The 27,855-nt window shown below is 37.1% G+C and overlaps 6 protein-coding genes across 6 annotated transcripts in view; 4 read left to right on the forward strand and 2 right to left on the reverse strand.

Moving 5' to 3' along the window:
- LOC108850797 (glutamate receptor 2.2-like) overlaps nucleotides 1-13,334 on the forward strand; it is a 21,399-nt gene extending 8,065 nt beyond the window's left edge. Inside the window, exons 2-4 of the mRNA XM_057009891.1 lie at nucleotides 10,118-11,439; nucleotides 12,386-12,698; nucleotides 12,784-13,334. Coding sequence (XP_056865871.1) covers nucleotides 10,118-11,439; nucleotides 12,386-12,698; nucleotides 12,784-13,253 — 2,105 coding nt within the window. The 3' untranslated portion in view covers nucleotides 13,254-13,334. The remainder of the gene's footprint in view (nucleotides 1-10,117; nucleotides 11,440-12,385; nucleotides 12,699-12,783) is intronic.
- A 1,023-nt stretch (nucleotides 13,335-14,357) lies between these two features.
- LOC108849253 (ADP-ribosylation factor 1) lies at nucleotides 14,358-16,405 on the forward strand. Its single transcript, XM_018622795.2, has 8 exons — nucleotides 14,358-14,587; nucleotides 14,666-14,704; nucleotides 14,790-14,852; nucleotides 15,258-15,276; nucleotides 15,393-15,504; nucleotides 15,794-15,841; nucleotides 16,004-16,134; nucleotides 16,214-16,405. Exons 1-8 carry the CDS (start codon nucleotides 14,485-14,487, stop codon nucleotides 16,245-16,247), a joined length of 549 nt encoding a protein of 182 aa, XP_018478297.1. The 5' UTR covers nucleotides 14,358-14,484; the 3' UTR covers nucleotides 16,248-16,405.
- A 4,007-nt stretch (nucleotides 16,406-20,412) lies between these two features.
- On the forward strand, nucleotides 20,413-21,588 carry LOC108854662 (zinc finger protein CONSTANS-LIKE 3). The gene is made up of 2 exons (XM_018628275.2): nucleotides 20,413-21,087; nucleotides 21,166-21,588. The coding sequence occupies exons 1-2, from the start codon at nucleotides 20,464-20,466 to the stop codon at nucleotides 21,463-21,465; spliced, it is 924 nt and encodes a 307-aa protein (XP_018483777.2). The 5' UTR covers nucleotides 20,413-20,463; the 3' UTR covers nucleotides 21,466-21,588.
- Nucleotides 21,589-21,732: 144 nt separating this feature from the next.
- Nucleotides 21,733-22,663, reverse strand: LOC108854663 (FAS1 domain-containing protein SELMODRAFT_448915). Its single transcript, XM_057009292.1, has one exon. It carries the CDS (start codon nucleotides 22,629-22,631, stop codon nucleotides 21,966-21,968), a length of 666 nt encoding a protein of 221 aa, XP_056865272.1. The 5' UTR covers nucleotides 22,632-22,663; the 3' UTR covers nucleotides 21,733-21,965.
- Nucleotides 22,664-22,876: 213 nt separating this feature from the next.
- Nucleotides 22,877-24,276, reverse strand: LOC108850799 (uncharacterized). The gene is made up of 3 exons (XM_018624275.2): nucleotides 24,139-24,276; nucleotides 23,502-23,554; nucleotides 22,877-23,176 (listed from the first exon to the last, which is right to left on the reverse strand). The coding sequence occupies exons 1-3, from the start codon at nucleotides 24,191-24,193 to the stop codon at nucleotides 23,039-23,041; spliced, it is 246 nt and encodes an 81-aa protein (XP_018479777.2). The 5' UTR covers nucleotides 24,194-24,276; the 3' UTR covers nucleotides 22,877-23,038.
- Nucleotides 24,277-26,611: 2,335 nt separating this feature from the next.
- Nucleotides 26,612-27,360, forward strand: LOC108852942 (heavy metal-associated isoprenylated plant protein 27). Its single transcript, XM_018626413.2, has 2 exons — nucleotides 26,612-26,760; nucleotides 26,883-27,360. Exons 1-2 carry the CDS (start codon nucleotides 26,698-26,700, stop codon nucleotides 27,267-27,269), a joined length of 450 nt encoding a protein of 149 aa, XP_018481915.2. The 5' UTR covers nucleotides 26,612-26,697; the 3' UTR covers nucleotides 27,270-27,360.
- Nucleotides 27,361-27,855: the final 495 nt, after the last annotated feature.

Raw genomic sequence — 27,855 nt, forward strand, 5'->3', positions numbered from 1 at the left:
ATTGCAAAAGTGACTCAAAACTTGAATTCAAACAGAAAACTAACATTTTCTTTTGACTCATTTTTTTTTTGAGTTTTAACCCCACATCTGCATTTTATCTACGAAAATGCCATTAACCCTTTTTTTTTTTTTTTTTCGAAAATGGCTTCTTTACTGTCTCAACCTCATTTTCTTCAAGTATTTACAATATTGCCAACTGCCATGAATAGTGGGAACAACCTTGTACGAACTGTTTTGGAGCTTTTAATGCCCTTTAATTGCACGTAAATCTCTTTACACTCTCTCTGTTTCAATTGTTATGAACTAAAAACAACATTTCTTCACTTTCTCTCCATATTCATCCAAAAAACTGAAGCTTTGATTCAAAATTGTTTGGAGCCATATTCTTTCGTTTTGACTTACGGTTGCTTTCGTTTGAGGTCTGGGTGGTTGGAGAAGACCCTGTGTGCAAACAAAGTCATCTCAACCTAGTTTGAAGGTAACGAATTTGAATTTTTTTCAAAACTGTTCGCGTAGAAGACTTACAAGTAAGTCATCTGTATGTAGAAGACTTAACTGATGAGTCTTCTGGTCAAACGGACGACTAAACTAAGTCGTCCAGCTGTTTGGTGAAAAACAAACAGTCCAGACGACTTATATATAAGTCGTCTACGAGAAACAGGCTAGTTTTGCATTTTGACCGAATCGTGTCAGATCTTGACTATTTCTGGACGACTTATAATTCAGTCTCTCTCGGAAAGTTAAAATTTCAATATTTTTATTTAAACTAGACGACTTACGTGTAAGTCGTCTTAGGTTAGTTTTGTAGTTGAAAAATAAAATTCATAATTTAATTTTTACCAGACGACATAATATAAAGTCGTCCCGTCAGAAGACTTAATTTAAAAGTCGTCCGGGGAAAGCAAAGTCGTCCAGAATTTTTCCAATTAAAGTCGTCCAAACCTTGCTTATCCCGGACGACCTTAAATTAAGTCGTCTATCTGGGACGACTTTTAGTTAAGTCGTCTGGAGAAAGTTAAATTTCAAGTTTTATTTTTCAATTACAAAACTAACCTGGGACGACTTACGTGTAAGTCGTCTAGTTTGAATAAAATATTGAAATTTTTACTTTCCAGAGACGACTGATTTATAAGTCGTCCAGAAATAGTCAAAGATCTGACACGATTCGGTCAAATGCAAAACTAGCCCGTTTTTCGTAGACGACTTATATATAAGTCGTCTGAATTTTTTTTTTAAACAAACAAAGCCGGACGACTTAGAATTAAGTCGTCCCTTTTAATTTTCAATTGCAAAAGTGACCTCTTTAGACGACTTACCTTTAAGTCTTCTGGACGACTTAAATCTAAGTCGTCTGCGATAATGTTTGTTGAACTTCTTCATTTTCTCTATGTTTTACTAATGTGTTTTATTTTGAATATTTGCAGAATGATTTTTAAGTTACATGCAGTGGTATGGAGAATGGTTGTTGAGAGATTTCCGTTGGGATTTTTGTGGTTGAAGATCTCAAAGAGCAAGATTGTTTTTATTGAATGAAGATTCAACACATGCTGAACTTGTTGCAATGGCTCAAGAAGATTATAACCTGGACATAGGATCAGTGACTGTGGAGATTAGCTACTCATTACCAGCAGAAATGATGATGACTCCAGGCAGTCCTCCATTCATGTTACAAGTGATAGACAAGTTCGAAACTTGCTCGAGATACTCAAAACGCATAGAGTATGTCTTTGTGTATCAAGCCGCAGCAAGGTGGAAACGGTTTCAGAGAAAAGAGAAAGAAGGTGCTGGTGAATGGGAAGAATATGTTGGTGATAATGATGAAGCTGGTGAATGGGAAGAAGATGTTTGTGATAATGATGAGGCTGATGAATGTTTTTGAAGATGTTGGTGATAATGAGTCTGTTGAAGATGAAAATCAAGATGGGGAGGAGGAAAATGGGAGGAGGAAAATGGGGAGGAGGATGCTGATAACACTATTGTTGGTGAACGGATCAGAATGGTGGGGATTACAGTCTTTATGGAAAGGTTCTAGATGAGGAACGAGGAAGATGATGATAATATTTGTTTTGAAGAAATTGAAAAAGACATATGCTAAGACAAATGCATTGAAGGAGGAAAATCGGATTGTACCAGCATCTATGTCAACCAGAGTTTTGTTAGCAAGGATGCACTGCTTTCAGAGCTACGGTTGACAGCAGTGAGGGGTAGGTTTTCTTTCAGAATATACAATCAACAAAAACTCTCCTTGTGGCAATATGTCGGGTTAGCGGTTGTGGATGGAAGATCAGAGCGAGTTGTGAAACATGGGACAAACACGTTGGGTAACAAAGTATGTGGAAAAACATTTATGCTCAATTGGAGACCGAAACGCTCAGCGGAGACACTGTACTCCAAAGTATGTTGGTAGTCTTTTCATTGATCGTGTTGGGGATCATTGATGGGATAACTCCACAGCATATCACTGATGCAATGAAGAACATGTTTGGCATGACGCTTGATTACACCACTTCATACAGAGCACTGTTAATGCACAGAAATTGGTGAGAGGATCAGCAGAAGAAGGGTATTCGCGTCTGCCTTCATATCTCGAGCAAATCTCCATTGCAAAATCCTGATTCTATCACGGCTATAGAACTTGATTCTGAGAAAAGATTTAAGTATCTATTTCTCTCTTTTGGAGCTCTCTATCAAAGGTTTTAAGTATCAGAGAAGGGTCATTGTGGTGGATGGAACTCACCTAAGTGGAAAGTATGGAGGTGTTATGTTAGTTGCAGCCGCACAAGATGGCAATTTTTCGATATTCCCATTGGCTTTGGGATCGTGGATGCTGAAGATGAACCTCTTGGGAATGGTTTTTCACAAAATTGGCTAGTTGTGTATCTCATGACAAGCCTCTGGTGATAGTCTCTGACCGGCACGCGGCCCATTAAAAAGTGCGTGTGAGAAGGTGTTTCCTTGGGCAACCCGAGGAATATGTTATTATCACCTTCAAGGATAACATTGTCAAAAAGTTTAAAGGGAACATCTCATGTACTTGGTGAAAGGGGCTGCTTTATGCGCACACGGTTCACGATTTTAACCGGTACATGGCTGAGATACGGAGTGCAAACCCGGAACTTGCAACGTATTGGAGAAGGCCGACGCCAAGCTATGGTCAAGGGTTTATTGTAAGGGGAACATGTTCAACATAAAAAACAAGCAACATCGCTGAATCTATTAATCCGCACTGAAGCGAGCAAGAGGATTTCCGATCCGTTCCTGCTGGAGTTCATAAGGCAGAAGTTAGGAAAATGGTATGGAAAAGGAGACAAGATGCTTGGAGTCTCCCAACTGTACATAGCCGGGGGTGAATACTTGCTGTGCTGTGTCGATCAGAGATAGCGGATACGATGACGGTCGAACCAATTGATGATGGCGTTTCTTTGTCAAAGGTGGCAAAATGGACTGTGCGGTTGATTTGGAACATGTAAAGTGTGGTTGTGGTGCTATGGAGTGGAGAAAATACCTTGCTCTCATGCTATAGCAGCTGGAACACATGCTGGTGGCATATCGACACACTTGTATGTCCACTTTACTCAAAGAATCATCTGTATGCAGGATACTCAGAGAAATATATCCTATCGTGTCACAACATATTGAGGAACGAGAATGCTTTTCCTCCAAACGTAAAGCGTGGTCCGGGGAGACAGAAGAAATCAAGATGGTAATCTTGGTTGGAGCTATCTAGGATGAGGGGACACAAACCCAGGAAAGAACACAGGCACGGAGATGCTCAAACTGCAAGGAAACTGGCCATACGAAACCACAAAATGTACACAACCAGTTGACTAGTTGTCCAGACGACCTAAATAAAGTCGTCCAGTCTTGATTACCCGTCCAGACGACTAATTTCTAAGTCGTCCAGTGTTTCGTCTACCTTCTACGAAGTCGTCCAGTGTATAGACTACCTTTCTACTATCCCTTCAAGTGTATTTTTTTTAGACGACCCTTTACGTAAGTCGTCCAGTGTATTTAAGTCGTCCAGTGTTTAGACTACCTTCTACTATCCCTTCAAGTGTATTTTTTTAGACGACCTTTTACGAAGTCGTCCAGTGTATTTTAGTTTTAGACGACCTTATTTGTAAGTCGTTCAGCTGGAAAACCTTCCAGACGACTTATTTTTAAGTCGTCCAGCTGGAAAACCTTCCAGACGACTTATTTGTAAGTCGTCCAGCTGGAAAACCTTCCAGACGACTTATTTGTAAGTCGTCCAGCTGGAAAACCTTCCAGACGACTTATTTGTAAGTTAGAAAAATCTATACAAGTTAGAAAATCAAATAAATCATACATGCCTACACAAACATACAAAATAGATTGTGGTAAACAAATAGTTCAAATATACAAATAGATTTGTGTATACAAATAGTTCAAATATACAAAAGATTTGTGTATACAAATTTGTGTATCTATACAAAGTAAAAAAAATCTATACAAGTAAAAAATCTATACAAGTTAAAAAATCTATACAAAATTGATTTGTGTATCTAATCATACATGCCTACAAACATACCACCATCCTCATTATCTTTCAGATGCTGATCAACAAGCTCCGTCCATATAGCCAAAGCCATAGTATCCCTCATAGTCTTCGCATTGGACCTAGCAAAAGTCTTTAGGGCACTAAAGGGGACCCCAAGAGCATGACATTCAATGTACTTTGCAGCGTACACACGCCACAATCACCATTGTTGGCCGTGGGTACATCTTTGAGGAGTCTCTCTCATAGTGGATCGCTCCAACCCATGCATCGGTCCTCCGCACTCCACAATCAGATAAGGGACCATCTCGAGAAAAGCTCCATTATCTCATCCCATCTTCTGGTATGGTAGTTGAAGGTATGCTGTCCCAGACGACTATGTGCCTCTTAGGGATCGATATCCAAATAGCCACCCAATGTTTGTTGTCCAAGTTCAGTGGCGCATAGATATCATCAATGTCCTCCCCCCACTTCTTGTTTGATTGGCAAAATGAAGCATTGATCCGTCATACAAACTCGCCGCCCCACTAGGTAGCATTTTCCTAAACCATTGTGATCAGACGACGATGCTTTGAAGACCAGATACTGTTCTCTCCAAGACTGGGTAAAGGTGATCCAGGAAGCACATTCGCTCGCTCCGGAAACAATGTGGGTTCTCCTTAACCTCTGCCTCAGCACATTCATCCAAGCATCTATATGCTGCATATAAAATAATACAAGTTAGAACCTTCCAGACGACTTACAAATAAGTCGTCTGGAAGGTTTTCCAGCTGGACGACTTATTTGTAAGTCGTCCAGCTGGAAAACCTTCCAGACGACTTATATATTTTACAAATCTATACAAAGACAAGTTACCAGACGACTTATTTGTAAGTCTTCTGGAAGGTTTCCAGCTGGACGACTTACAAATAAGTCGTCCAGCTGGAAAACCTTCCAGACGACTATATATTTACAAATCTATACAAAGACAAGTTACCAGACGACTTAAAGATAAGCAGAAGACTTACTACGTCTTCCAGCCATGCTTTGATGTCGGAGTTTTTGATACCACCAAGTTGGTGATGTACGTGGTTTTGGTCCTCTTCCTTAGTGAAATAATCACTGCAAACAAAAAAAGCAATCAGTTTTGGTAGACTAAATCAAGCTATTATGGTAAAGCAATCACTTACGGATCAGTTTTCAACCAAATCAGCGAGCTCCTTCATCTTAGGTCTGTTTAGTGTGGGAAAGGATTATACTTTCCCACTCTAAGGAGTTTCCTTCTCTCTGCCGTATAAGGAGATATCTGCGGGGAGCAGGTTTCTTCGTTCGTTCACTCCTTGCACGCACAGAAGCAGTGGGAGCTGTTTGGTCCAATACAACCAGGCTCGGTTCTGAAGCTGGAACGCTTGGATCGGTGGAAGCGAAGCTCGGTGTTGATCGTTGGAAGCGAAGCTCGGTTGGTCAATGGAAGTGAGAGGAACAATCTCTTTGGAGGTGACACCATCTGCTTTATCCCTCCGGCAAGATCTTATATACCGAGATCGCCTCATCTGCTGTATCCTCCGGCAACAATCTCTGCAATAAAAGAGAACAAGTTAACCCTGGACGACTTAAATAAAAGTTGGGAGAGGATTTGGTTCCTGCTGGAGTTCAGACGACTTATTTGTAAGTCTTCTGGAAGGTTTTCCAGCTGGACGACTTACAAATAAGTCGTCTGGAAGGTTTTCCAGCTGGAAAACCTTCCAGACGACTTATTTGTAAGTCGTCCAGCTGGAAAACCTCCAGACGACTTATATATTTACAAATCTATACAAAGACAAGTTACCAGACGACTTAAAGATTTGATACTAACCTCTTGGGCAGAGGAGAAGGCTGTTTCTTTTGAGGAGAAGGCTTTTTCGTTTGAGCAGGCTGTTTCGTTTGAGGAGCAGGCTGTTTAGTTTGAGGAGCAGGCTGTTTCGTTTGAGGAGCAGGCTGTTTAGTTTGAGGAGCAGGCTGTTTCGTTTGAGGAGTAGGCTTTGCCTTTTGAGGAGTAGGCTTTGCCTTTTGAAGGAGCAGGCTGTCTGGTGGGAGGAGTAGGGATGATTGGTTTGAAGTGTAGGCTGATCCTTTTGAGGAGTAGTCTGTTTGTTACTACCCCGGTTTCTGGGGCTTGTGGGGTAGGGTGTTTTTTACTAACCCCGGTTTCTGGGGTTTGAGGGGTGCCTGATTGGTGACACCAACCTTCTTCTCCACAGCTTCCAATCTATCGGAGATCTTCCTAATCTCCCTGATGCCACTTTCTTAAACCCATCTTTCATCATGTCACCTAAAGCCACTTCTTAAGTCCTTGAACATGTTTTTCTAACTCCTCTCTGGTCAACCCAACTAGCCTCTTCTCTAGCCTCTTCTGTAGCCTCTTCTGTAGCCTCTGTAGGGCCTCTTCTCTAGCCTCTTTAGGAGCCTCTTTAGGAGCCTCTTTACGAGCTTTCTTCCGAGGTCTCTGATTGTCTTCCTCTCCTCCACACCATCTCTTTGGCTCTTTTCGATGGAGTCACAAACTTGGGTTTTTGTACCAGTGACTTTCCAGCAATCCATGGTCCACTTCCACGTTCCGATCATACATGACTTTAATGATGTTCTCCGCCGGGCACGTCTCATCACCTCAGAGTCCCATTTTGGCCACATTTCACTAATGTCTTCTCAACAAAGTTGATCACGCGGGTCTGCATAAATAGAAGAAGAATCGAGTTAGATATTGAAACAAAATACTTAAATAGACGACTTAATTATAAGTCGTCAACTAAGTCGTCCAGCTGGACGACCTTCCAGACGACTTATTATAAGTCGTTCTACTAAGTCGTCCAGCTGGCGACCTTCCAGACGACTTATAATAAGTCGTCTACTAAGTCGTCCAGTTGGAAGACCTTCCAGACGACTTATAATAAGTCGTCTACTAAGTCGTCCAGCTGGAAGACCTTCCAGACGACTTATAATAAGTCGGTCTACTAAGTCGTCCAGGTGAAGACCTTTCCAGACGACTTATAATAAGTCGTCTACTAAGTCGTTCCAGCTGGAGACCTTCCAGACGACTTAATTAAGTGAAGATGGAAGGTACCTGACTCAAGATAGCAGCTTTCATGAATCTGCGGCCTCTGCTGCCGTCGTAAGCCAGAATCGGTGGAGACGGACTGTTTGCTCTGGGTAGACCAATACTAGCACCCAATCCCGGAATAGCTGTGTACGCCCGAGACCTGAAGAACTTGTATAAAGCCATCCACGGTGTAACAGCCAGTAATATCTTTGTTCCACAAAGAGTCCATCAGCACCTTAAACGCGACTCTCCCCCATGGATAATTCTCAACCTTTCTAAATCCATCACTAGCCTTGCGCGAGAGTAGCTCGTGTAGCGCTTTGAGAACTTTTTCCCTTCAATGAATCCAGTGAAGATGGAAGGTACGCGAGTCGCTTGCGATCTTCCCTGGACCAATCCCCGCATCTCTTCAGTGCTGCTATTATCTGATCAGTACTTGCCCAGCTTCCCGATGAACTCCCATCATCTCCCCAGAAAGAAACCATCTGTGGGGTAACTTCACATTTCTGGTGTCTCAAGGTCCTCGATGTAGTGTCGCAGTTTAGACCAGTGATGTTTTCAAAACTCTAACAGTGAAAACCTCGCAGGTTCTGGACCAACGAGACACCACATCTCGTACTTCTTCTTAATGTCCAGCTTTAAACGAGCAAGTGGTGAACCAGCCTTGAAGCCCAAACCAAATCCCTGCTCCTTGAACTTGATGAAAACTCCCAATCTCGACTCCTTGAGCTCTTCAAATTCAGCATCAGTGAGAGCTTCCCTAAGAGCAGTATGCAACTTCGTTGTTATCCGTATGATACGAAGTGCTATTGTGGGGTTCTGGCTCTTCCCCTAATGTGTATAACCTACGGGGGAGTTCTGGAATATCCATCCTTTTTGTCTGCAAAATAATCAAAGACAACAATAGAAGTCAGAACACAAGCTAAATCAATCACGCCTTAATTGTTACTCCAGACGACTTAGTAGACGACTTAAATATAAGTCGTCTAGAAAGTCGTCCAACTGGACGACTTAGTTGACGACTTATATTTAAGTCGTCTGGAAGTCTTCCAAATGGACGTACTAGTCGTCCAGTTGAAGACTTTCCAGACGACTTACTTACAAGTCTTCCAGTAGAAAAATTTCAAGCGGACCTGATTAGTCGCAGAAGGAGTTCGAGTACTCGTCATTGTGGTTATAGATCTGAAAAAATAAACGTGAAACGGTGAGAATGAGTAAATTGAAAGAGACAACGTTTTATGTTCATCTTTTCCACGAGTTTGATGACTTACCGGCGTTAGGGTTTACAGAGAAACGGCGCTACGGTTTACAGAGAAGAAGCGGCGGCGCTAGGGTTTAGAAGAAGCGGCGGCGCTAGGGTTTAGAAGAAACGGCGGTGCTAGCTAGTGTTTAGAGTAAGCGGCGGTGAGAACGTTGGTGAGCACGGTGGCGAGGGCGACGGTTTGTTCGGAAATAGTGGAAGCGGGGGCGCTAGGGTTTAGAGGAATCGGCGGCGCTAGGGTTAGAAGAAGCTGCGGCGACAACGGTGAGAATGAAGTGAGATAGATAGCCGACGTGAGAACGATGGTTGTTCGGAAATAGTGGGAATTCGAATCGCCTTTGATATCGCCGGTGAGAGAGAACTGTTAGGGTTTCTGTTCGCGGAAAATGAAAAAAAAAAAAATCACCTTATATATTGGGTAAATAATCCGGTTAGCTTTAAAAGTACATTGGTAAACTTTAAGGTTTGGTCCGGTTTAGACGACTTATTCTGGGTTGATAATGTACATCAGACGACCTAATATTTAGTCGTCTGGGAACAGAAGACTAAATATTAAGTCGTCCAATACCCTAAAATGAACCCCTAAACTAAAATGACTAAATTAACTTACTAACCACGTTATAAAATCAAATTATACTTCAATAGTGTTTACTATACACAGAAATGAACACGCCTAGGTAATTTTAAAAATTTTCAAAAACGGTTTTAATGCTTTCCAAAATCTAACCCTAAGAACACATACAATACTACAACATATGTTGATGAAACATAAACTAAAGAATATCATGACTCACTACTTTCACTCATCTGGGCTGAAAACAATTGAAATTTGTTATATATTAATTTATATCTCTTAAGACATATGTTAATTACATAATTCCAATTTTTCACTTATCAAAATATTTTTTACAAAATTTTTAAATTATGTTTAAGAATAACTGTCCAGACGACTTAACTTAAAGTCGTCTGGACGACTTATTTTCAAGTCGTCTGTAAACAGACGACTTGCGAGGGGTAGAAACGTAAAAAAAAATCCGTTTTTTTGTTTGTTCACAAGGAGATAGTTGTAATTTCAATAGCCTTTTAGGTTACTTTTGCCTTTGACCCAAATTGGGGTACTCTTTTGGGTTTGACTCCAAGTTTTGAGTCACAATTGGTAATTCTCCCTAAAATAATTTTTCTTCCCGTCATGACATGCTTGTTCCTATATTTCGTTTTTGATTGATGTTTGGTTCAACTCATTGTCTAATCAACCAATGTTTTCTTCCTTCTGATGTGGTAACAGCTCTTAAGCTGATAAAGAACACGCAAGTTATGGCGATTTTGGGGCCGCAGACGTCTATGCAAGCTCATTTTATGATTGATATTGGGCAAAAATCGCAGGTGCCAATTGTTTCCTACTCAGCAACAAGCCCCTTTCTCACTTCTCTTCGCAGTCCATACTTCTTCCGAGCTACATATGAGGACTCATTTCAAGTAAAGGCCATAAGTTCTATCATCAAGCTGTTCGGGTGGAGAGAGGTTGTCATTGTTTACGTCGACAACACGTTTGGTGAAGGTATAATGCCACATCTTACTGATGCTTTACAAGAGATCAACGTTCGAATACCCTACCGTTCTGTAATATCTCTCAATGCCACTGATCATGAAATCTCTTTGGAGCTTTCTAAGATGATGACCATGCCCACAAGAGTGTTTATTGTCCACTTGTCCACTTCTCTTGCCTCAAGGATCTTTACCAAAATTAATGAGATCGGTTTAATGAAAGCAGGATATGTCTGGATTCTTACCAATGGAATTGCTGATCAATTAAGTTCAATAAATGAGACGGGTATTGAGGCTATGCAGGGGGTTTTGGGTGTTAAAACTTTTGTTCGGAAATCTAAAGAGCTGGGAAAGTTTAGAGCTCGTTGGAGGAAGATGTTTCCTGAGATGGAGCTGAATGCTTTTGGATTATGGACTTATGATGCTATCACCGCGCTGGCTATAGCCATTGAAGAAGCTGGAACGAATAACATGACTTTTAGTAATGTAGATCTTGGAAGGAATGTTTCTGAACTTGAAGCTCTTGGTTTATCTCAATACGGTCCAAAGCTTATTCAGACACTCTCACAAGTTCAGTTCAAAGGACTTGCTGGAGATTTTCGCTTTTTTAAGGGGCAGCTGCAACCATCAGTGTTTGAGATTGTAAATGTAATTGGAAACAAAGAAAGGTCTCTAGGATTTTGGACGGAAGAAAATGGTCTTGTGAAGAAACTAGACCAAGAACAGCGTAGCGTGGGAGCTTTATCCACTTGGAAAGATCATCTTAAACATATTATATGGCCTGGAGAGGCTAATTCTGTTCCCAAAGGATGGGAGATCCCAACAAACGGGAAGAGGTTACGCATTGGAGTTCCAAAGAGAACTGGTTACACCGATCTTGTAGAGGTCAGAAGGGATCCTATCACAAATTCACAAGTAGTCAAAGGTTTTTGCATAGATTTTTTTAAGGCCGTGACCGAAGCAATGCCTTACGACGTCTCCTACGATTTCTTTCCTTTCGAGAAATCTGATGGCACACCAGCTGGAAATCACAACGACTTGGTCTATCAAGTATATCTCGGGGTGAGTTTTGACCATCACTTCACAATAGATTGTTTATATATATATAGTAAAAACTCTATAAATTGATAATTTCAAGATTTTGATATTTTATTAATTTATAAAAAATTAGTTAAAAATATTTAAAATTATATATATTAATTACTTTTATGTGGAAAAGTAGAATAATTGTCTTCACAGTTTATATATTGATGAAATTTATATTGTTATTATTAGATTATTGATGGTTGTTATATTTTTATAATTAGATTATTTTCTGACGTATAAAAAAAAAGAAAAAGACAAAAATAGCATCAAACCAAGTTTTTGTCACAAAAATGACCAAAATAAGTTTTATTGAAAGGTAAATATGCATTTATAACCCTTGGGTTAACTAATTTACGACTTAGGGTTTAGAGTTAAGGGATGGGGTTTTAGTAATGTGTTCAAATATTTAAAAATAAAAAATAAATATTAAATTTTTCAAAACAAAAATGTGCTATTTTTGGTCATTTTATTTTTTGAATGCTATTTTTGTGACAAAAACTTAAAAAGTGTTATTTTAGAGATTTGCCCTATAAAAAATATACAATAAAATGTCAATGTTTCTTTAATTAGATGTTTTGAAGAGTGGAGAAAAATAAGTTATGAATTCCTTTGTAAATGAAGAAGAAACAATTATAAAACATTTTACTCAGATTTTAGATATAATATATCATAATTAACTTATGATTTAAAAAAAACTTATGATTTTAGTAGGACTATATATTTACAAAATAATATATTTTTTTAAAATCTTGTCTTGACGAATTATATCGCATATTGTGAAAGAATCCGAGTTGGAACTTGTAAAATTTATTAATTTACTGTATTTACTAATTTTTGGAGTTTTAGTTTAATCTGTTATCTTTTCTTTTCTTTTCTTTTCTTTTGTAACTGAATCTGTTATCTTTCCATTACTTTGTATCAGAAATATGATGCGGTTGTAGGAGATACAACTATACTTGCAAATAGGTCTTCTTATGTGGACTTCACGTTTCCCTACACTAAATCAGGAGTGGGGTTGATTGTCCCTGTAGAAGACCAAGTGAAAAGAGACAGTATCAGTTTCTTGAAGCCTTTAACGTGGAAACTGTGGATGACTTCTTTTTTCTTCTTCTTCCTTATTGGCTTTACTGTTTGGTTTGTTGAACATAGAATTAACCCGGACTTTCGCGGACCAGCTAAGTACCAAGCTAGTACAATCTTCTGGTTTGCATTCTCTACCATGGTTTTTGCTCCAAGTAAATTCTCTACATCTCACTCAGTATATATCATTCTGAATATATCATGACTTTCCTCAATGCTGCTTACTCTTCCGGTTTGCAGGAGAAAGAGTGTTGAGCTTTGGAGCTAGGCTTCTGGTTATCACATGGTACTTCATTGTGCTCGTGTTGACTCAAAGTTACACGGCCAGCTTGGCGTCCCTTTTGACAACACGACAACTTGATCCAACCATAACAAGCATGAGAAGTTTGATTGAGAAAGGAGCAAAGGTGGGATATACAAGGACTTCTTTCATCTTCGGAAAACTCACAGAAGCAGGTTTCGCTGGATCTAGCCTCATACCCTTTGACACCGCAGAAGACTGCGATGAACTTATGAGAAAAGGACCAGAAAATGGCGGTGTCTCCGCAGCTTTCATGGAAGTACCCTATACGAGGCTCTTTCTTGGACAATACTGCAAAGCTTATCAAGTGGTTGAAGAACCCTTCAGCGTTGATGGATTTGGCTTTGTAAGTCTGTCTCCCATTACAACTTCCGTGGGACTTTCTAAACTAAATGCTCCCATTTTTTGAAGGTTTTTCCAATTGGATCACCTCTGGTTGCTGATGTATCAAGGGCCATCCTGAAAGTGGCAGAGTCAACCAAAGGGAGGGATCTTGAGCAAGCATTGTTCAAAAAGAAAGACGAAACCTGCCCTGATCCTGTCACCAACCCTGATCCAAATCCTTCTACAAAATCTAGGCAGCTCGGTGTAGACAGTTTCTGGGTTCTGTTTCTTGTTGCCTTTGCGATGTGTGTTTTCACCCTCGGGAAATTCAGCTTCTTTTTCTTCAAGAAGAGTCAAGTGAATAATCTGTGGCAAGAGTTTAATCAGCCAGACAGGGATTCGTACCTCAACCGGGTGGAGAAATATTCGTGCTCATCAAGCCCACACGTGCCTGACAACAACACTCAGGAAGTAAACCAAGAAAATAACCAATAAGACACAAGTAAACCAACCAGTCTGTCTGAATAAGTACAAGAGAAACTAATCGACCAGTCTGTCTGAATGTTTGTTGTGTATGGACTATCGAGAACATCAATAAAAGATTCATTAGTTTTGTTGTTATTGTGTGCAGTGCAACAAAACCTAAACGGTGGAATACAAGATTTTCCCATCATAAACATCAGTATTAGTTAAGCTAAAATATTATTAAATACAATTATTAAATACAATTGTAAGTTAATATATACATATATATTCTTAAATATAATTTTAAATAAAAATTTATTTATTTTATCTTAATTTTATGTTTAACTAAAATATTAATAAGAAAATAATAAAATCTAAAAAAATTAATTGATGTTATTTTAAAATATTATTTAAATTTAAAATGTTTATATTACACATAGTGCAGGAAAAACACCTACTAAACAATTAAAAATGCAGAATATGTGTGTATAGAACCTTTTAGTATAAAATTTTACTTAACCACTGATATTTTGATATATATATCAAATTTTTTTTTTTTGAAAATCTAGTATCAGTCTTTATAAAAAATCATTAAAACTAGAATTTTCATCTAACTAGGAAATTAAATAAGATGTTAATATTATTATTAATTATAGTATTAAATTCATAATTTATATATATAATTATAATAATATGATTTATTTAAAAAAACGTATATTTGTCGTCCTTTGCTCGGGATTGTTTTCAGCTCTTTTCACTAACTCTCAATCTAAGGAAGAGAAAGATCTGAAGGTCGAATGGTGGAGGAGAAGAATCTCTCTTAGATCGTTTGATCTGATCCGAAGAAGAAGATGGGAATCCTGTTCACGCGGATGTTCTCTTCAGTGTTCGGCAACAAAGAAGCTCGTATCCTCGTCCTCGGTCTCGACAATGCTGGCAAAACTACTATCCTCTGTAAAAACATCCACTCCCCTCCCCTCGTCGTTTTGATTTTAGATTTGTCTATTTAGTGAAATTTGATTTCAATTACAGATCGGCTTCAGATGGGGGAAGTTGTCTCCACGATTCCGAGTATGTAACTCTGCTCACTCATCTCTGGATCTGATTGAGAATTGTTCATTTGCGATTCCTTTTATTGGTTTTCTCTGATCTGCAGCTATTGGGTTTAACGTGGAGACTGTGCAGTACAACAATATCAAGTTTCAGGTCTGGGATTTAGGTACGTTTCCTAAAGAAAATGCTTAGAGCGACACATGTGAATCATTGTCTAATCGAACTAGTGATCAGAAAATTCCTTGACTTCGACCCCTTTAGATTACATATCCTTCATGCTGATGAGTAGCTGAATTTTTTGTTCCATGATATCTTCTCTTCTGACTAATCAGGCATTAAGAATTCAATGTATTTGAATATTGGTTGACAAAAAAGCTCTGCGGTTATCTAAAAAAAGTGATGACTTTGATCAGTACCACGTTTTGCTTGCTCTGCATAAATGCATGTATACTACTAAGCTTTATGTTCAGTAGATTCGTACATATGCTAGAGATTACGTTTCACATTTTTGAATAAATGAATTGGTTTTCCGTGGAAGACAATACATTTAACTAGAGTTTTCTTGTGGCAGGTGGACAAACGAGCATCAGGTATAGCTTAATGAAATATTTTTTGATCATTTCTAGAAACGATTAAAATTGCATGAAATCAAAATTATAGTGTTGTTAATGTGTTTTCAAATATATCTACTTGTTATTTGTGACAGGCCATACTGGCGATGCTATTTTCCGAATACACAAGCAGTGATCTATGTTGTTGACTCGAGCGATACAGATCGAATCGGTGTGGCAAAAGAGGAGTTTCATGCTATTTTGGAGGTAAACTTGCTGCTTAGGCTTCCTCTTCATATACTATTGATATTTTCATGATGATTCAGGAAGAGTTTTCTGGCCACGTATTGGTTTAGTTTCTTGTTAGGAATAGTTATAGACGCTTGTATGTTTTTCCTGTCAAATAGCCTGCTAATAGGTTAGTGCTTGAAGTGAATAGTAAGGAACAAGTAATCATTTCTCTCCATTGATATCACGATTTAATCTTAAAATCTTCCATTATTCGCTTCCACTTTCTTCATCTAACTCTGTCTCTCTTCTGAACCTTGATTTACAGGAAGAGGAGCTGAAAGGGGCGGTTGTTCTCATATTTGCAAACAAGCAGGTTAGTAATGGCAGCTCTTCTGAATAATTTTGTTTTGGCTGATTCATCCATCTGGAAGTTGTATTGATTCCTGTAAATGAAGAAGAATTTTTATTTCCATGCTTTGTTAACATTTCTGATTATATAAAACTTGTTCTGAGTTTCCTTAAACCAATTGGACAGGATCTTCCTGGTGCACTCGATGATGCCGCTGTGACAGAAGCCTTGGAGTTGCATAAGATAAAGAGTCGCCAGTGGGCAATCTTCAAGACTTGTGCTGTTAAAGGCGAGGGGCTTTTTGAGGGTTTGGACTGGTAAGCCCATTTTTCATCACAACAATGTTCGTTTTGGTTCTGTAATATTTATCTTTCTTGTCCATCTTTTGATCTTCAGGTTGAGTAATACATTGAAGTCAGGAAGTGGGTAGAAAACTTTCTCGTCATCCGCTCAACATTGTATCTTATCTTCTTTACGTATGTTTAGTGATTTGCTTAGTTCTTCATTTTAAAGAGTTAATATCAATGACATGTTCACTTATTACTCTTTTTTGTTTCCTTTTGAGAGAAAAAAAAAACTCTTCACGGATCTGTGATTGGAACCCATAAGAGATATATCATGTTTTTCTTTATTAACATGTTTTCTTGTAGGATATATCCAAGAACATTTTTTGGAGATTCAAAGTACACCCCAAAAGTTTTAATTTATAATAGTCTAAACTATATAATGAACTTATTTTACTAAAACTTTATTTCCTTTAGCCCATATAGTTCAGGGCAAAACATTTTTTACTGTATTGACGATAAGTTAAGAACCTAGTTAAGTTAGAGATTTTTGTAGGGCGTCTGGTAGCTACTATGAAAAATCAGTAGTGAGTTGACCACGAAAAACCGCTACTTCTTATAGCTTATTAACAATGGAATGTTGCCTTTTTACTAAGAGTCACTTTTGTAATAATCTCTAGGTTGAGTAATACATTGAAGTGGGAAGTGGCTAAAGTCATCTTCTTCTAGTCAACGGCATCTGCCTACAATGTATCTCCGGTCCTTTAAAAATGATTTCGTTCTATTAATCAATATGACTTAGAATATATATTCAACTCTCTCTATTTTTTACTATAAAATAGAGTTTACAGTAAAAAAAAGTTCTAATAGTATTCTATTTTTATATATAAAATAATTCATTTACTTTTTATTTATTATTCTATTTTCTACTCTACGATAAAGTACTATTAGAATAGAACTTTAATTTCATTTTAAAATTATTTTTTTGTTTACCAAAAGTTAAAATAAAAATAGAGTGGACTATTGAAAATGATCTTATATACTCCTTCCGTTTTATATTGTAAGTAATTTTAGGAAAAAAATATTTGTTTCAAAATATAAGTACTTTTAACATTTCAATATAGTTTTTCATTTATTATATATTGTAAAACTAATGAAAATATGTTAACTTTTCTATAATTGGCTGAATTTATATATTAATAATACTTTTAAAAAGTAATAAATTTCTTAATATTGGTGTTTTTATCTAAAACTACCTACAAATTGAAACAGAGTATTAGAAAAAAGCTTTGTTTCAAAATATTAGTAATTTTAACATTTTAATGTATCTTTTACATTTATTGTATATTGTAAAACTAATGAAAATATGTTAACTTTTCTATAATTGATTGAATTTATACATTAAATGATACTTTTAAAAAATAATAGATTTTTTGGTCAAAAATAATAATAAATTTCTTAATATTGGTGTTTTTATCTAAAACTACCTATAAATTAAGACAGAGGGAGTATAGTTTAGACGTTTGTACTCGAGTCCAAACATGATAGGATGCATGTTGTTGACCCCAATCTCCTTAGTATTAAAATGGAAGCAAAAATTAAGAGTAACTTTTAAAGAGTACTCTATTAACGAGTATGCCATTTTGGCGACATGGCAGCATGATGTTCCTTCTCAGACGCTTTATGAAGAAAGGCTTATTGACTTTAGGATATTACGGCTATTGTCATTGGACAGACCTACATATAATCTATGTATAAAATCCGATAACAGTTATATCTATAAATCGCCATATAATCATTATTTGTATAAAAGGAAAATAGTCAAGTTCGGGATTAGACTGAATCAATCTAAAATTTTATATATGGCCCACATAATTATTCTCTTTGTTTCCACTTTTTATATTTTGATATGATCTTTACAAAGATTTTTCAAATTTGTTTTGCATATGGAAATCGAATCTTGACTCATATTATATAGAAAGTAACTTAGGAATTAATTAGATACGTTTTTCCAATATTTGCATACGAAATTAGTTGCATTTTTTCATTTTCTATATTTTGTTATAAGAGCAGTAAATTAGGGATTACCAAGATTTGTTCATATACAAGAATGACAATATTGGCCATAACGCCAAATATATCATGTATATAGATTATATTCCATTTTTTTAAAACATGAACTTCTAAATTCTAGATAATTCCCTATAATCTATTCAGAACAAGAAAACAATATTTCATAATTCCAAAAAAAAAAATTCAATGTATTATGTGACTGCCCGATTATATTACATTTATTAAAATTTAATATTGCTACATTCTATTTAATTAACTTTATAAAATACAGAATATAGGAAAATAAAATATCAAAATTTAATATATTTTTAAAAGTTTATTTCACTCCGTGCAGGGCGCGAATCTCACTCTAGTTCTTATAGTAAAATGTCTGCGCGTTTAAGTGACCGACCAGTGTTACCAGACAACATTGTTAATCTAACAATGACTTAAATTTTGGTGTTCTAATGAAAAGAGGCATTCGATTTGATATTATATTCAGATTTGATAACTTCTTATAGGTCGGAATAGGACATCAGAGATTTACGCTTAGAAATATGAGTTTAAGAATTTGTAACTTACTATCAATATCGTTATTTAAAACCTTATGCAAGTGTTTGCCTCATCAAGCTTTTCTCTAGTTTTCTTTTTTTTTTCAAATTAAATCTACCCGTTACAAAACAAACAAAATATTATTATTTTTTTTACACGATAAGATACTAAGATAAATCCTAGTACGAGTCAGCGAAAGCCGAATTGCGAGTATCAATCCAATGTGGCACCCCTGTGTTAACATAAGAGAAAACACGCTTCCTTGTTCGAGCTTGTCTTGCCAGGAAGTCGGCTTGGGTGTTACTGGATCTTTCTTTGTAGACTAATTGCCCGTCTTAGTAGGACGTCCATAGAGTTTTAAACTCGTTGAGTTCAGCTGCAAAGGCTGGCCAATCTTCAGGTGTGTCGATCATTTTGACCAACTCCTGAGAGTCGGTAACAAAATAGTTGCAGTACCGATGATGGCGAGACAAACATTTCAAGGCCCATATCAAACTCGGTATGTAAAGGCGAGAGTTGCTTGTGACAGCCTTGGAGCCCAAGTAGGTCTATTGATCCATCTTGTAATTGAAGGATCCATCCTACTTCACTCGTAGTGTCCTCTTTTTTCCACGATCCATCCACCTTACATATGAATGTAGGTCTTTCTGGAGGTACCGTAGGTATGTTCTCAAAAGTATCTTCACCTGTTTCAGTCTCTTCATTGGCCAGAAACCATGCATTGCATTCTCGTGTCGCCAAATCGATAGTGTCTCTAGGTGAGAATTCACGTCCATTAAACAACTTTTTATTTCGGGCTTTCCAGATATACCAAATAATCTAGGGGAAGGCCCTGGTTAACTCCTCTGTTTAATAGCTTAAGTTTACATTAATATAAACTTGTAAACTGAAGAATGTAAAACGTACTTAAATGTGTTATTAGAACATTAAACAAAAAGGAACATTAAACCAAATACTTTGGCATACTTCATATAATTTTTAAAAATTAGGATTGATGTGAAAATGGGTCACTGGTTTCATAACTTTAAAAGTGTTTAGCAGTTCACTTTTTATATATATTTTAAATCATATTGCTCGCAGTCCGGTAGAGCGATAAGGACACGTCTAGATAGTAAAGCGCCCAAAAGAATGATAAAACAGTAGCACCGACGATTCTTGCTTTAAAGATCTGTGTGACCTTTACACATGCTTCTGTTCCCAAATAAATCTCAGTGGACCACTTGTATCAATCAATTTACATATTCTCTAGAGTTTTCACTCATTCAAAAAAAAGTTTTGAAATTGCCATATGAATATAATTACACGAAGGAAGTTTAATCAATACTAGTATGTTTTAAAACACGTTCGAAGTTACTGGTACTGCAAACAAAGATGGTGTACAATGAACTCGTATCTAACAGCTAAGCTGTCTAATAATAGGTCGGTAAACAAAAGTCCAGTAAGAGTGGAATTATCTTCCACACCTCCTTCCGTGAAAGTCCGTGAGAAGAACATGAAACCGATACATGTACTTTCACATGATTGGGCCCCACTTCCTCGCAGTGTCTCAAATTTTCAACTATTCGGGTAAGATTTGCTGACATGTTATTAATCTATTGGCTATACTTAGATCTCCAAGGGCCCACTTGAAGCGCGTCCGCCACAAGCGCCACTTTCAGACCATGAAGAGTCAGACCCTATTTTATGATTCCTCTGTCGTTTCAATAAAAACACTAAAGATAGAGAGAGAGAGAGAAAGGGAAAAGAAACATCAATCAAATGGCGTCGAGACTGTGCGACTCGTGCAGATCCGCGGCCGCGACTCTGTACTGCCGCGCGGACGCTGCGTTTCTCTGCGGCGAGTGCGACGGAAAAATCCACACGGCTAACAAACTCGCCTCGCGCCACGAGCGAGTCTTGCTCTGCCAAATCTGCGAACAAGCCCCCGCTCACGTCACGTGCGAAGCCGACGCAGCAGCGCTCTGCGTCACGTGCGACAGAGACATCCACTCCGCCAATCCACTCTCCCGCCGCCACGAACGCGTCTCCGTCACGCCTTTCTACGACGCTCCTGCTCAGGGAGGATCACCGGCCACCACCAAATCCGCCGCCTCCTCCAATTTATTTGGCGAAGATGCTGACGTGAGCATGGAGGCTGTGTCTTGGCTCTTGCCTAACCCGAGTGTCAAGGAAGGAGTCGTTGTGGAGATCCCTAACTTGTTTGCCGATCTTGATTACTCGGCGGTTGATCCGAAGATGGAGGCGTCGGAGAATAGCTCCGGGAACGACGGAGTCGTTCCTGTTCAGACAAAAGCTCTGTTTCTCAACGAAGATTACTTCAACTTCGATGTCTCAGCTTCCAAAACAACGTTTCCACACGGATACAGCTGCATTAATCAAACTGTGAGCTCTCTCTCTCTCCCTTTCTCTCATTAGTCAGATCTTGAAAATATCGATATGATTGAGTTTGTGAAATGTTAGGTTTCTTCAACGTCATTAGAGGTGCCGTTGGTGCCTGAAGGTGGAGCTGTGACGACGACGAATGCAACACCAGCCGTGCAGCTGTCACCGGCGGAGAGGGAGGCTAGGGTTTTGAGGTATAGAGAGAAGAGGAAGAATCGGAAGTTCGAGAAGACGATTCGGTATGCGTCACGTAAAGCATACGCCGAGGTTAGGCCGAGGATCAAGGGACGTTTCGCTAAACGAACTGATTCAAGAGTTAATGATGGAGGAGGAGACGTCGGAGTCTACGGTGGGTTCGGAGTGGTCCCGAGTTTCTGAGTCTTTCTTCAGTGTCAAGTTGTAAGAAACATTGATGATGGTAATAAGTAACGGTTTTGATAAAAAAAAAATAATAAGTAACGGTAAAAAAATAAATAAATAATGGCCTTGTTTTTACTAGAATATTTACTGGACCATAGGGAATATTAAAAATAATTAATATGACAAATATTTATTTAATTTTGTTAAACTATATCATAAGTCATGATAGTGCCTGAATAAATTTAATTTATTGAAGGATATATATTTATTTGAAAAAGTTCGATCTTGTAATTTTGTAAACCAGATAATTCTGTTAAATGTGAATCTATAATAGCAAGATTTTTTTTTTTTTTGACCAAAGTATAATAGCAAGATTACAACTCAAGAAAGCTCCCAAATCCTATCCATCCCGTATCAGATTATGAATTATGTACAGAGTTTCACAGAATCTTGAAAAAAACAAAGAAAGAAAGATGTTCGTTCTTGCCCTGAAGCATTGAGAATGTACGTAGTAAGATTCAGAAGAATAGGAGAGCCAATGGAAGCAAGAACGAGCATGTAGCTGATAAGCGTGGGATGGACACAGAAGAAGCATATGTTCGATTGCTGTCGAATTCAGGACGACAACGCTGACGGCGAAAAATCTCGTAGACCAAACCAGTAGCAGCGTTTTTACCGTAACGGGAGCAATCGAGAGACGAAGCGACACCGTGAATAGCCACCGTAGAAGAGAGGAAAAGATCCGGTTCGGTGAGGAGAACGCCGTCGACTGTAAAACCGGAAACGGAGTTATTGGTGACGACGATTGAGTTTCCGGGGATAAGAGTGGGAAGGCGAGAGAGAGGTTGCAAGAAACGGAGGTCGGTGAAGGAGAGACGTTGAGGAACGATGTGATAAGCGACTGAGAGACGAGGACGACCGCCGTTGGTGGTGGAGAGGTCGGAGGTGTCGAAGTCGGTGGGGATGAAAATGGTGGCGGAGAGAGGGATGCCGACTTGGTCTTCGACGGCGAAGAGGAAATCGGAGGCCCAGTCGCGGAAGTCGCCTGCTCCGATCATGGCTTCGATGATTCTGTCGGCGTGTAGGTGATCTTGCGGCGTCTGTGACGGAGGATAAGCGGCGGAAGTGAGGAACGAGACGGTGGTTACGAGGAAGAGGAGAAGGAGATGACTTGACGTCGCCATCGGAGAGCGAATGAATCTTGGAATCTTTTTCAAGTTCGTTAGAAGCTGTTAAATTTACTATATTGACTGACTGCTTAAATCCATATAAATTGGGAGGAAGGTTGTTCGTACCGGTTCGGTTATGTAGGTGACGGGTCGAACCGGTAATTTAGCATTCAAGTACCGGACTTTTCTGGTTCAATCCTATTTAGCTTTGGTTCAGATCAATAGCGAATGGTTTACGACTTTGTTAATACAGCGGAAAAAACCTGCTTGTTGAATTTCTATCTTTGGGGAATATATTATTTGCTTAATGACGATAAGTCTATTAATAAATTGATGTTTAGACAGTCTAGCCATGGATAACTATGATGTAATTGCTATTACAGTTAATGATAGACCGATCTAATGTTACATATATTTCTCCTTTACTGTAAGATATCATTTTTTGTTGGACGCGGTGGTGGTGGCGGTGGCGGATCAGTAAAGGGCACAATTGGAGTAATTATGGGAGTTGGATCAAAGGGGCCTGGATAGTCGATCGTTCTCTCAACACTATATGCAACCTGCATTACATATTTTGCACCATCAACAATTACGTTTAATTAGGTGAGATAGCCAAATTCAGACAATTTTGGCAGACATATAAATAAAAAAGTAGTTTAAAAAACAAAGGTAAAAAATGTTTTTTCGCACTGATAAAAATATATTTAGCAAACATTAAATATAATTCGAAAATAATGTTATTTCATTGTAAAGAAAAAAAATAGAATCTAAAAAAAACATAATCGTTTTCCAGTTTGACCAAAACTTAGTCGTCAGCGTAATATTACTTTATTATCATATAAGTTAACAAAATATAAGAATTGAACATGTAATTTTATTGCTTACCTTGTCTGATGAATGTTGACTGACTTGAGTAACTTCATCGTCCTTCTCAAACCCTAAGAAAAAACAGATGCAAATGTAAATAAATTAATTAATTATATATATATATATATATATTTACATGTATATATTTTTATTTTATTAATATAATGAAAGATGTATATTAATATTTATAGTGAGATAAAAATATATTATTAAAACTTTGAAATGCGTATAAATTACACTAGAACTTGGGTATTAAATGGTTGCAAATATTTATATAGACTTTAAATAAAATAAATAGCAACTTTATTATAGTTTTCTTAAATACTATTTGATTTAAAATATTTTTGAATGAAAAATATTTATAAGTTGATGTCTTGATGATGATAAATTGTAAACTCAAAAATGAATTTTACTAAATTTCTAAAAGTATATTAAAAATATTAATCACAAAATGATTAATTTATAACTAAATAATATGTTTTCAACATACGTGAAAATTTTTGTTCTTATATACATATATTAATTATTTTTGGTGCAATACATTAATTAATTTAAAACGGATGCTGTAGTATATTTAATTGTAATTCTTAATTTAATTAAGTTAAATTGAGGTGTTATACTTAGATATGGATTTTGCTACTGTAGTTTGTAATACCTGAAGAACACAAGGGAAAGACAAGCAACAACGAGATGAAAATCACCAACTTCATCCTTGTGGATGCACGTTTCTATGAAACGTTAATTGAAGGGACCTAAATTCTTATAAGAAAAGCTATGGGATGTAAGATGAAATAACAAAAATGAAAATGACTTCTATGGTGTGTCATCTATCTCCAATTTATAGTCTCTTTGCATTTAACTTTTTTTGTTACTTGCACTTTTTTTTTGTCCTTTATACTTTCCATTCAGCATAATCATTAATTTGGAGAGATTTGCAATAGTAACATCTTAAATATAAAATCTGAGAACATTTATTATGATTTTGAAAGTAGAATAGTATTTTTTTTTCCAAAAAGGTTCTCAGCAAATTTTTCCACTTTATGCGGGCTCTATAAATATTCAATAATTTTTCCACTTTATGGACATGAGAATGCACTTTTAAAGCTTTACTTGTCTAGCCATCTCAGTTAAAATTTAGAATATATGTAAATTTTTGTTAGTTAGTCTATCATTTTAAAATAAAAACTAGATTTTGATCCGCGTGCGAGTATCTTTTTATTTTAATAAAGTTTAATTTAATTTGTAGTTTTGATTAGAGAATAAATACTTTTAAAGTTTTCTATTTGTGTTTCAAAAAAGTTCAATTATAATAATTGATTTTTAAGCGGTATTTTCATATCTAATCCAGACTTATGATTGATCCGATAAATACAGTGATATGTGTATAATTCAGTTCAATTTAATAAAAAAAATTTTAATTATAATCTTAGAAAACCTGGTAAAAATCTAAAAATCCGCTATTAACCTAAGATCTGATATGAGATGATCCGGTGAAAACCAAAAAAATAAATAATATTTTTGAAATGTTTATTAAATAATTCATACTTCTTAATATTATATAAAATTGAAAATTAACTATTTATACTTTCATGAGATTTGTATTATGTCATTTGAAGAAAATGAAACAATGGTAATAGGAAACTTTATTATTAATATGAAAATATTATTTTGTTTTTTTTGGTTACTATGATAAGTTCGTATTTTTATTTATGTTTAGATTTAAAACTTAATTTTAAGATAAGTTTGAAAAAAAATTGAACACTCAAAATTGACATATCATTATTATATAAAAAATGGCATATTTTTTTAAATTTTCATATATATATATATCTGATCTTTAAATAATATTATAGATGAAGAATAATATTCAAATTAAATAGAAAGTTAATAATCAACCATCAAATATAACTCAGCCAAAGAAACAACTCTTTTATATTTTCCTTCATAATCATTTTCCTCACTCACGTTATAACTCAGCCATCAGATAACTCATAATTCAGCCATCAAAAAGTTAATAATTCAACCATCAAATATATCATAACTCATCTATCAAATAACTCATATGAGATTCATGTTCGATGATACACCCGCACCATATTAAAGATTAATTGTAACATTTTTTACTATAATCTGCATAACTTATATTTATTGGATCTGCACCTCGAATTTCTATAATTAATGAAACTTCAAACCACTGACTATGCCTCTTGTCCATCAATACTATTAAAAAAGAACATGCCCTGTTGATAATAGTTGTTTTTGATATGGATTATTCATCAATTTCTCATCATCATATTCCTATATTTGTAATAAATACCTTTGTTTTTATGTGGATCATTCATCAATTTCTCACATCCTATTCCTATTTTTGTAATAAATACCAGATGGGAGCTATGGAGTCACAGTTCCAAGACCAAACTTATGATATCTTCAGCACTCCCATTTCAAAGGGTCTCACAGGGGATTCTCTCGACAGGATCCTAAAGGTCTTAACCACAGACACCTCAGGGGAGATGCTCTCTTGCTCTGTATGCCTTCAAGTTTTTCTCCTCATTTGCCAACTAATAGGAAACGATAAAATTTAGCTAGGTGTAACAGAGAGATAGATTAGCGCTGACAAGTGGTTGGAAAGATTATTGACTTGTGGTGACGACAATACAGGACTCTCAGATGGGAGACACTATTAGAAGTTTGCCGCATTGCCATCATATGTTACACCTACCGTGCATCGACAAGTGGCTTCGCCCGCACGCTTCTTGTCCCTTGTGCAGAAACATCTTTGATCTCATCTTTTTTTTTTGTAAATGGGAGTATATAGAAAAACCATACCCGCTACTACTAGTTGGTGTTCCTTGATTATTTAGGTTACACATCAATCATTCTCACTAGTTGGTGTTCATTGTGTAAAAAGTGAAAAAAAAAAAGCATTGTGTACAAATTAAAGTCAAAACCTGCTCGGCGGTACGGAGGGTTCCACCTCCAGATAGGCGGATAAGATGCTTGGCTTGCCCCTCCCACAACATTCCCAAATCAACTAGAAAGCTCTACAATGAAACAGCTGGCAGTGACGTACTATTCTCTAACTCGTCCACGTGTAAAGTGGCCACCTTGTCTCTCTGCTTATGTATGTTCATCCTTCCTCTAGATTTAGCTTGATCAGTCGACGGTCTGAAAAGCAAAAGAACAAAAAACAAAGGTAAACTAATCAGCGTTGATGGGCTGCGTGGACCTCTGTTACCGTGAACGACGCCACAGGAAAAAGCTCAAGCAATTCCAGGCACTCTTCTCTTTCTATAACATATTATACTTTCTGCCTCTTCTTTTTCTATTGCAATTTGTTTTTATTACAATATGTAGTAAACTAAGAGTGTCTTATTGTATGTCGACGACAACAAAAAGAGGGTGGAGATAAAAGTGAAGATGGACTGCGAAGGGTGCGAGAGACGGGTGAGGAAGTCGGTGGAAGGCATGAAAGGAGTCACAAAAGTCACCGTCGATCCTAAACAGAGCAAACTAACGGTCGAGGGATTCGTCCAACCTAACAAAGTGGTACAACGGGTGATGCATCGGACTGGGAAGAAGGCGGAGCTGTGGCCTTACGTGCCTTACGAGGTGGTGCCACACCCTTACGCACCTGGTGCCTACGACAAGAAGGCCCCTCCTGGCTACGTTCGCAATGGACTCGCCGACCCTCTTGTGGCCCCGCTTGCTCGTGCCAGCTCCTTCGAGGTCAAATACACCTCTGCCTTCAGTGATGACAATCCCAACGCTTGCACCATCATGTGATCAATTCCTAGCTCATGTACATGACCATCATGTCTTTTTTTTATGTGTAATTTACACTGTTTTTAAGTATCACAAGTCGGTTTAAAGGGTATATATGTGTCAATCAATTAATTCCACTAAAAATATTAGGCAGAAACAAAAAAAGAAAGAGGTGAAGAGATGTATTAGTGACGGGAGAAATCTGCAAATTAATGATTCCAGTTTATGCGTTTTAAGTTTTCTGCTCTTGATAAAGCATGTATTACATAAATAACAAAATCAGGTCCTTTAAACATTTTCCTCTGCCTCTTACCAACAAATAATCATCAAAGACTCATCATCATTCTGAATTCCTAGGTCTCGCCCAAACCACTTCAATTTCATTGTTAGCTCAATATGTTAATTTTTTTAAAAAAATTAGCCTTGCAACAGCACTGAGCATTAACAGTACCTAAACATGAGTACTTGACCATAGGCACATAGTGCACTTCACCTAATCATTTGCACAAACATTTGAACCTGACCATACGTATATAATTAACAATAATTCACATGGCTATATATGTGCACCTGGTCATGTGCACATAATTCACAACAAGCCGTTAAT

This window comes from Raphanus sativus, chromosome 4 (genome assembly GCF_000801105.2).
Source record: "Raphanus sativus cultivar WK10039 chromosome 4, ASM80110v3, whole genome shotgun sequence".
Lineage (NCBI taxonomy): Eukaryota > Viridiplantae > Streptophyta > Magnoliopsida > Brassicales > Brassicaceae > Raphanus > Raphanus sativus.

Bases quoted from the DNA above. Each gene is read 5' to 3' on its own strand.
- LOC108849253 (XM_018622795.2), top strand. From the start codon at position 14,485: ATGGGAATCCTGTTCACGCGGATGTTCTCTTCAGTGTTCGGCAACAAA. The intron at 14,588-14,665 runs GTAAAAACATCC...TTTCAATTACAG, and splicing joins TGGCAAAACTACTATCCTCT to ATCGGCTTCAGATGGGGGAA. The intron at 15,505-15,793 runs GTAAACTTGCTG...CTTGATTTACAG, and splicing joins AGTTTCATGCTATTTTGGAG to GAAGAGGAGCTGAAAGGGGC.
- LOC108854662 (XM_018628275.2), top strand. From the start codon at position 20,464: ATGGCGTCGAGACTGTGCGACTCGTGCAGATCCGCGGCCGCGACTCTG. The intron at 21,088-21,165 runs GTGAGCTCTCTC...GTGAAATGTTAG, and splicing joins ACAGCTGCATTAATCAAACT to GTTTCTTCAACGTCATTAGA.
- LOC108850799 (XM_018624275.2), bottom strand. From the start codon at position 24,193: ATGAAGTTGGTGATTTTCATCTCGTTGTTGCTTGTCTTTCCCTTGTGT. The intron at 23,555-24,138 runs GTATTACAAACT...GTTTTTTCTTAG, and splicing joins CTTTCCCTTGTGTTCTTCAG to GGTTTGAGAAGGACGATGAA. The intron at 23,177-23,501 runs GTAAGCAATAAA...TATGTAATGCAG, and splicing joins GTCAACATTCATCAGACAAG to GTTGCATATAGTGTTGAGAG.
- LOC108854663 (XM_057009292.1), bottom strand. From the start codon at position 22,631: ATGGCGACGTCAAGTCATCTCCTTCTCCTCTTCCTCGTAACCACCGTC.
- LOC108852942 (XM_018626413.2), top strand. From the start codon at position 26,698: ATGGGCTGCGTGGACCTCTGTTACCGTGAACGACGCCACAGGAAAAAG. The intron at 26,761-26,882 runs GCACTCTTCTCT...GACAACAAAAAG, and splicing joins AAAAGCTCAAGCAATTCCAG to AGGGTGGAGATAAAAGTGAA.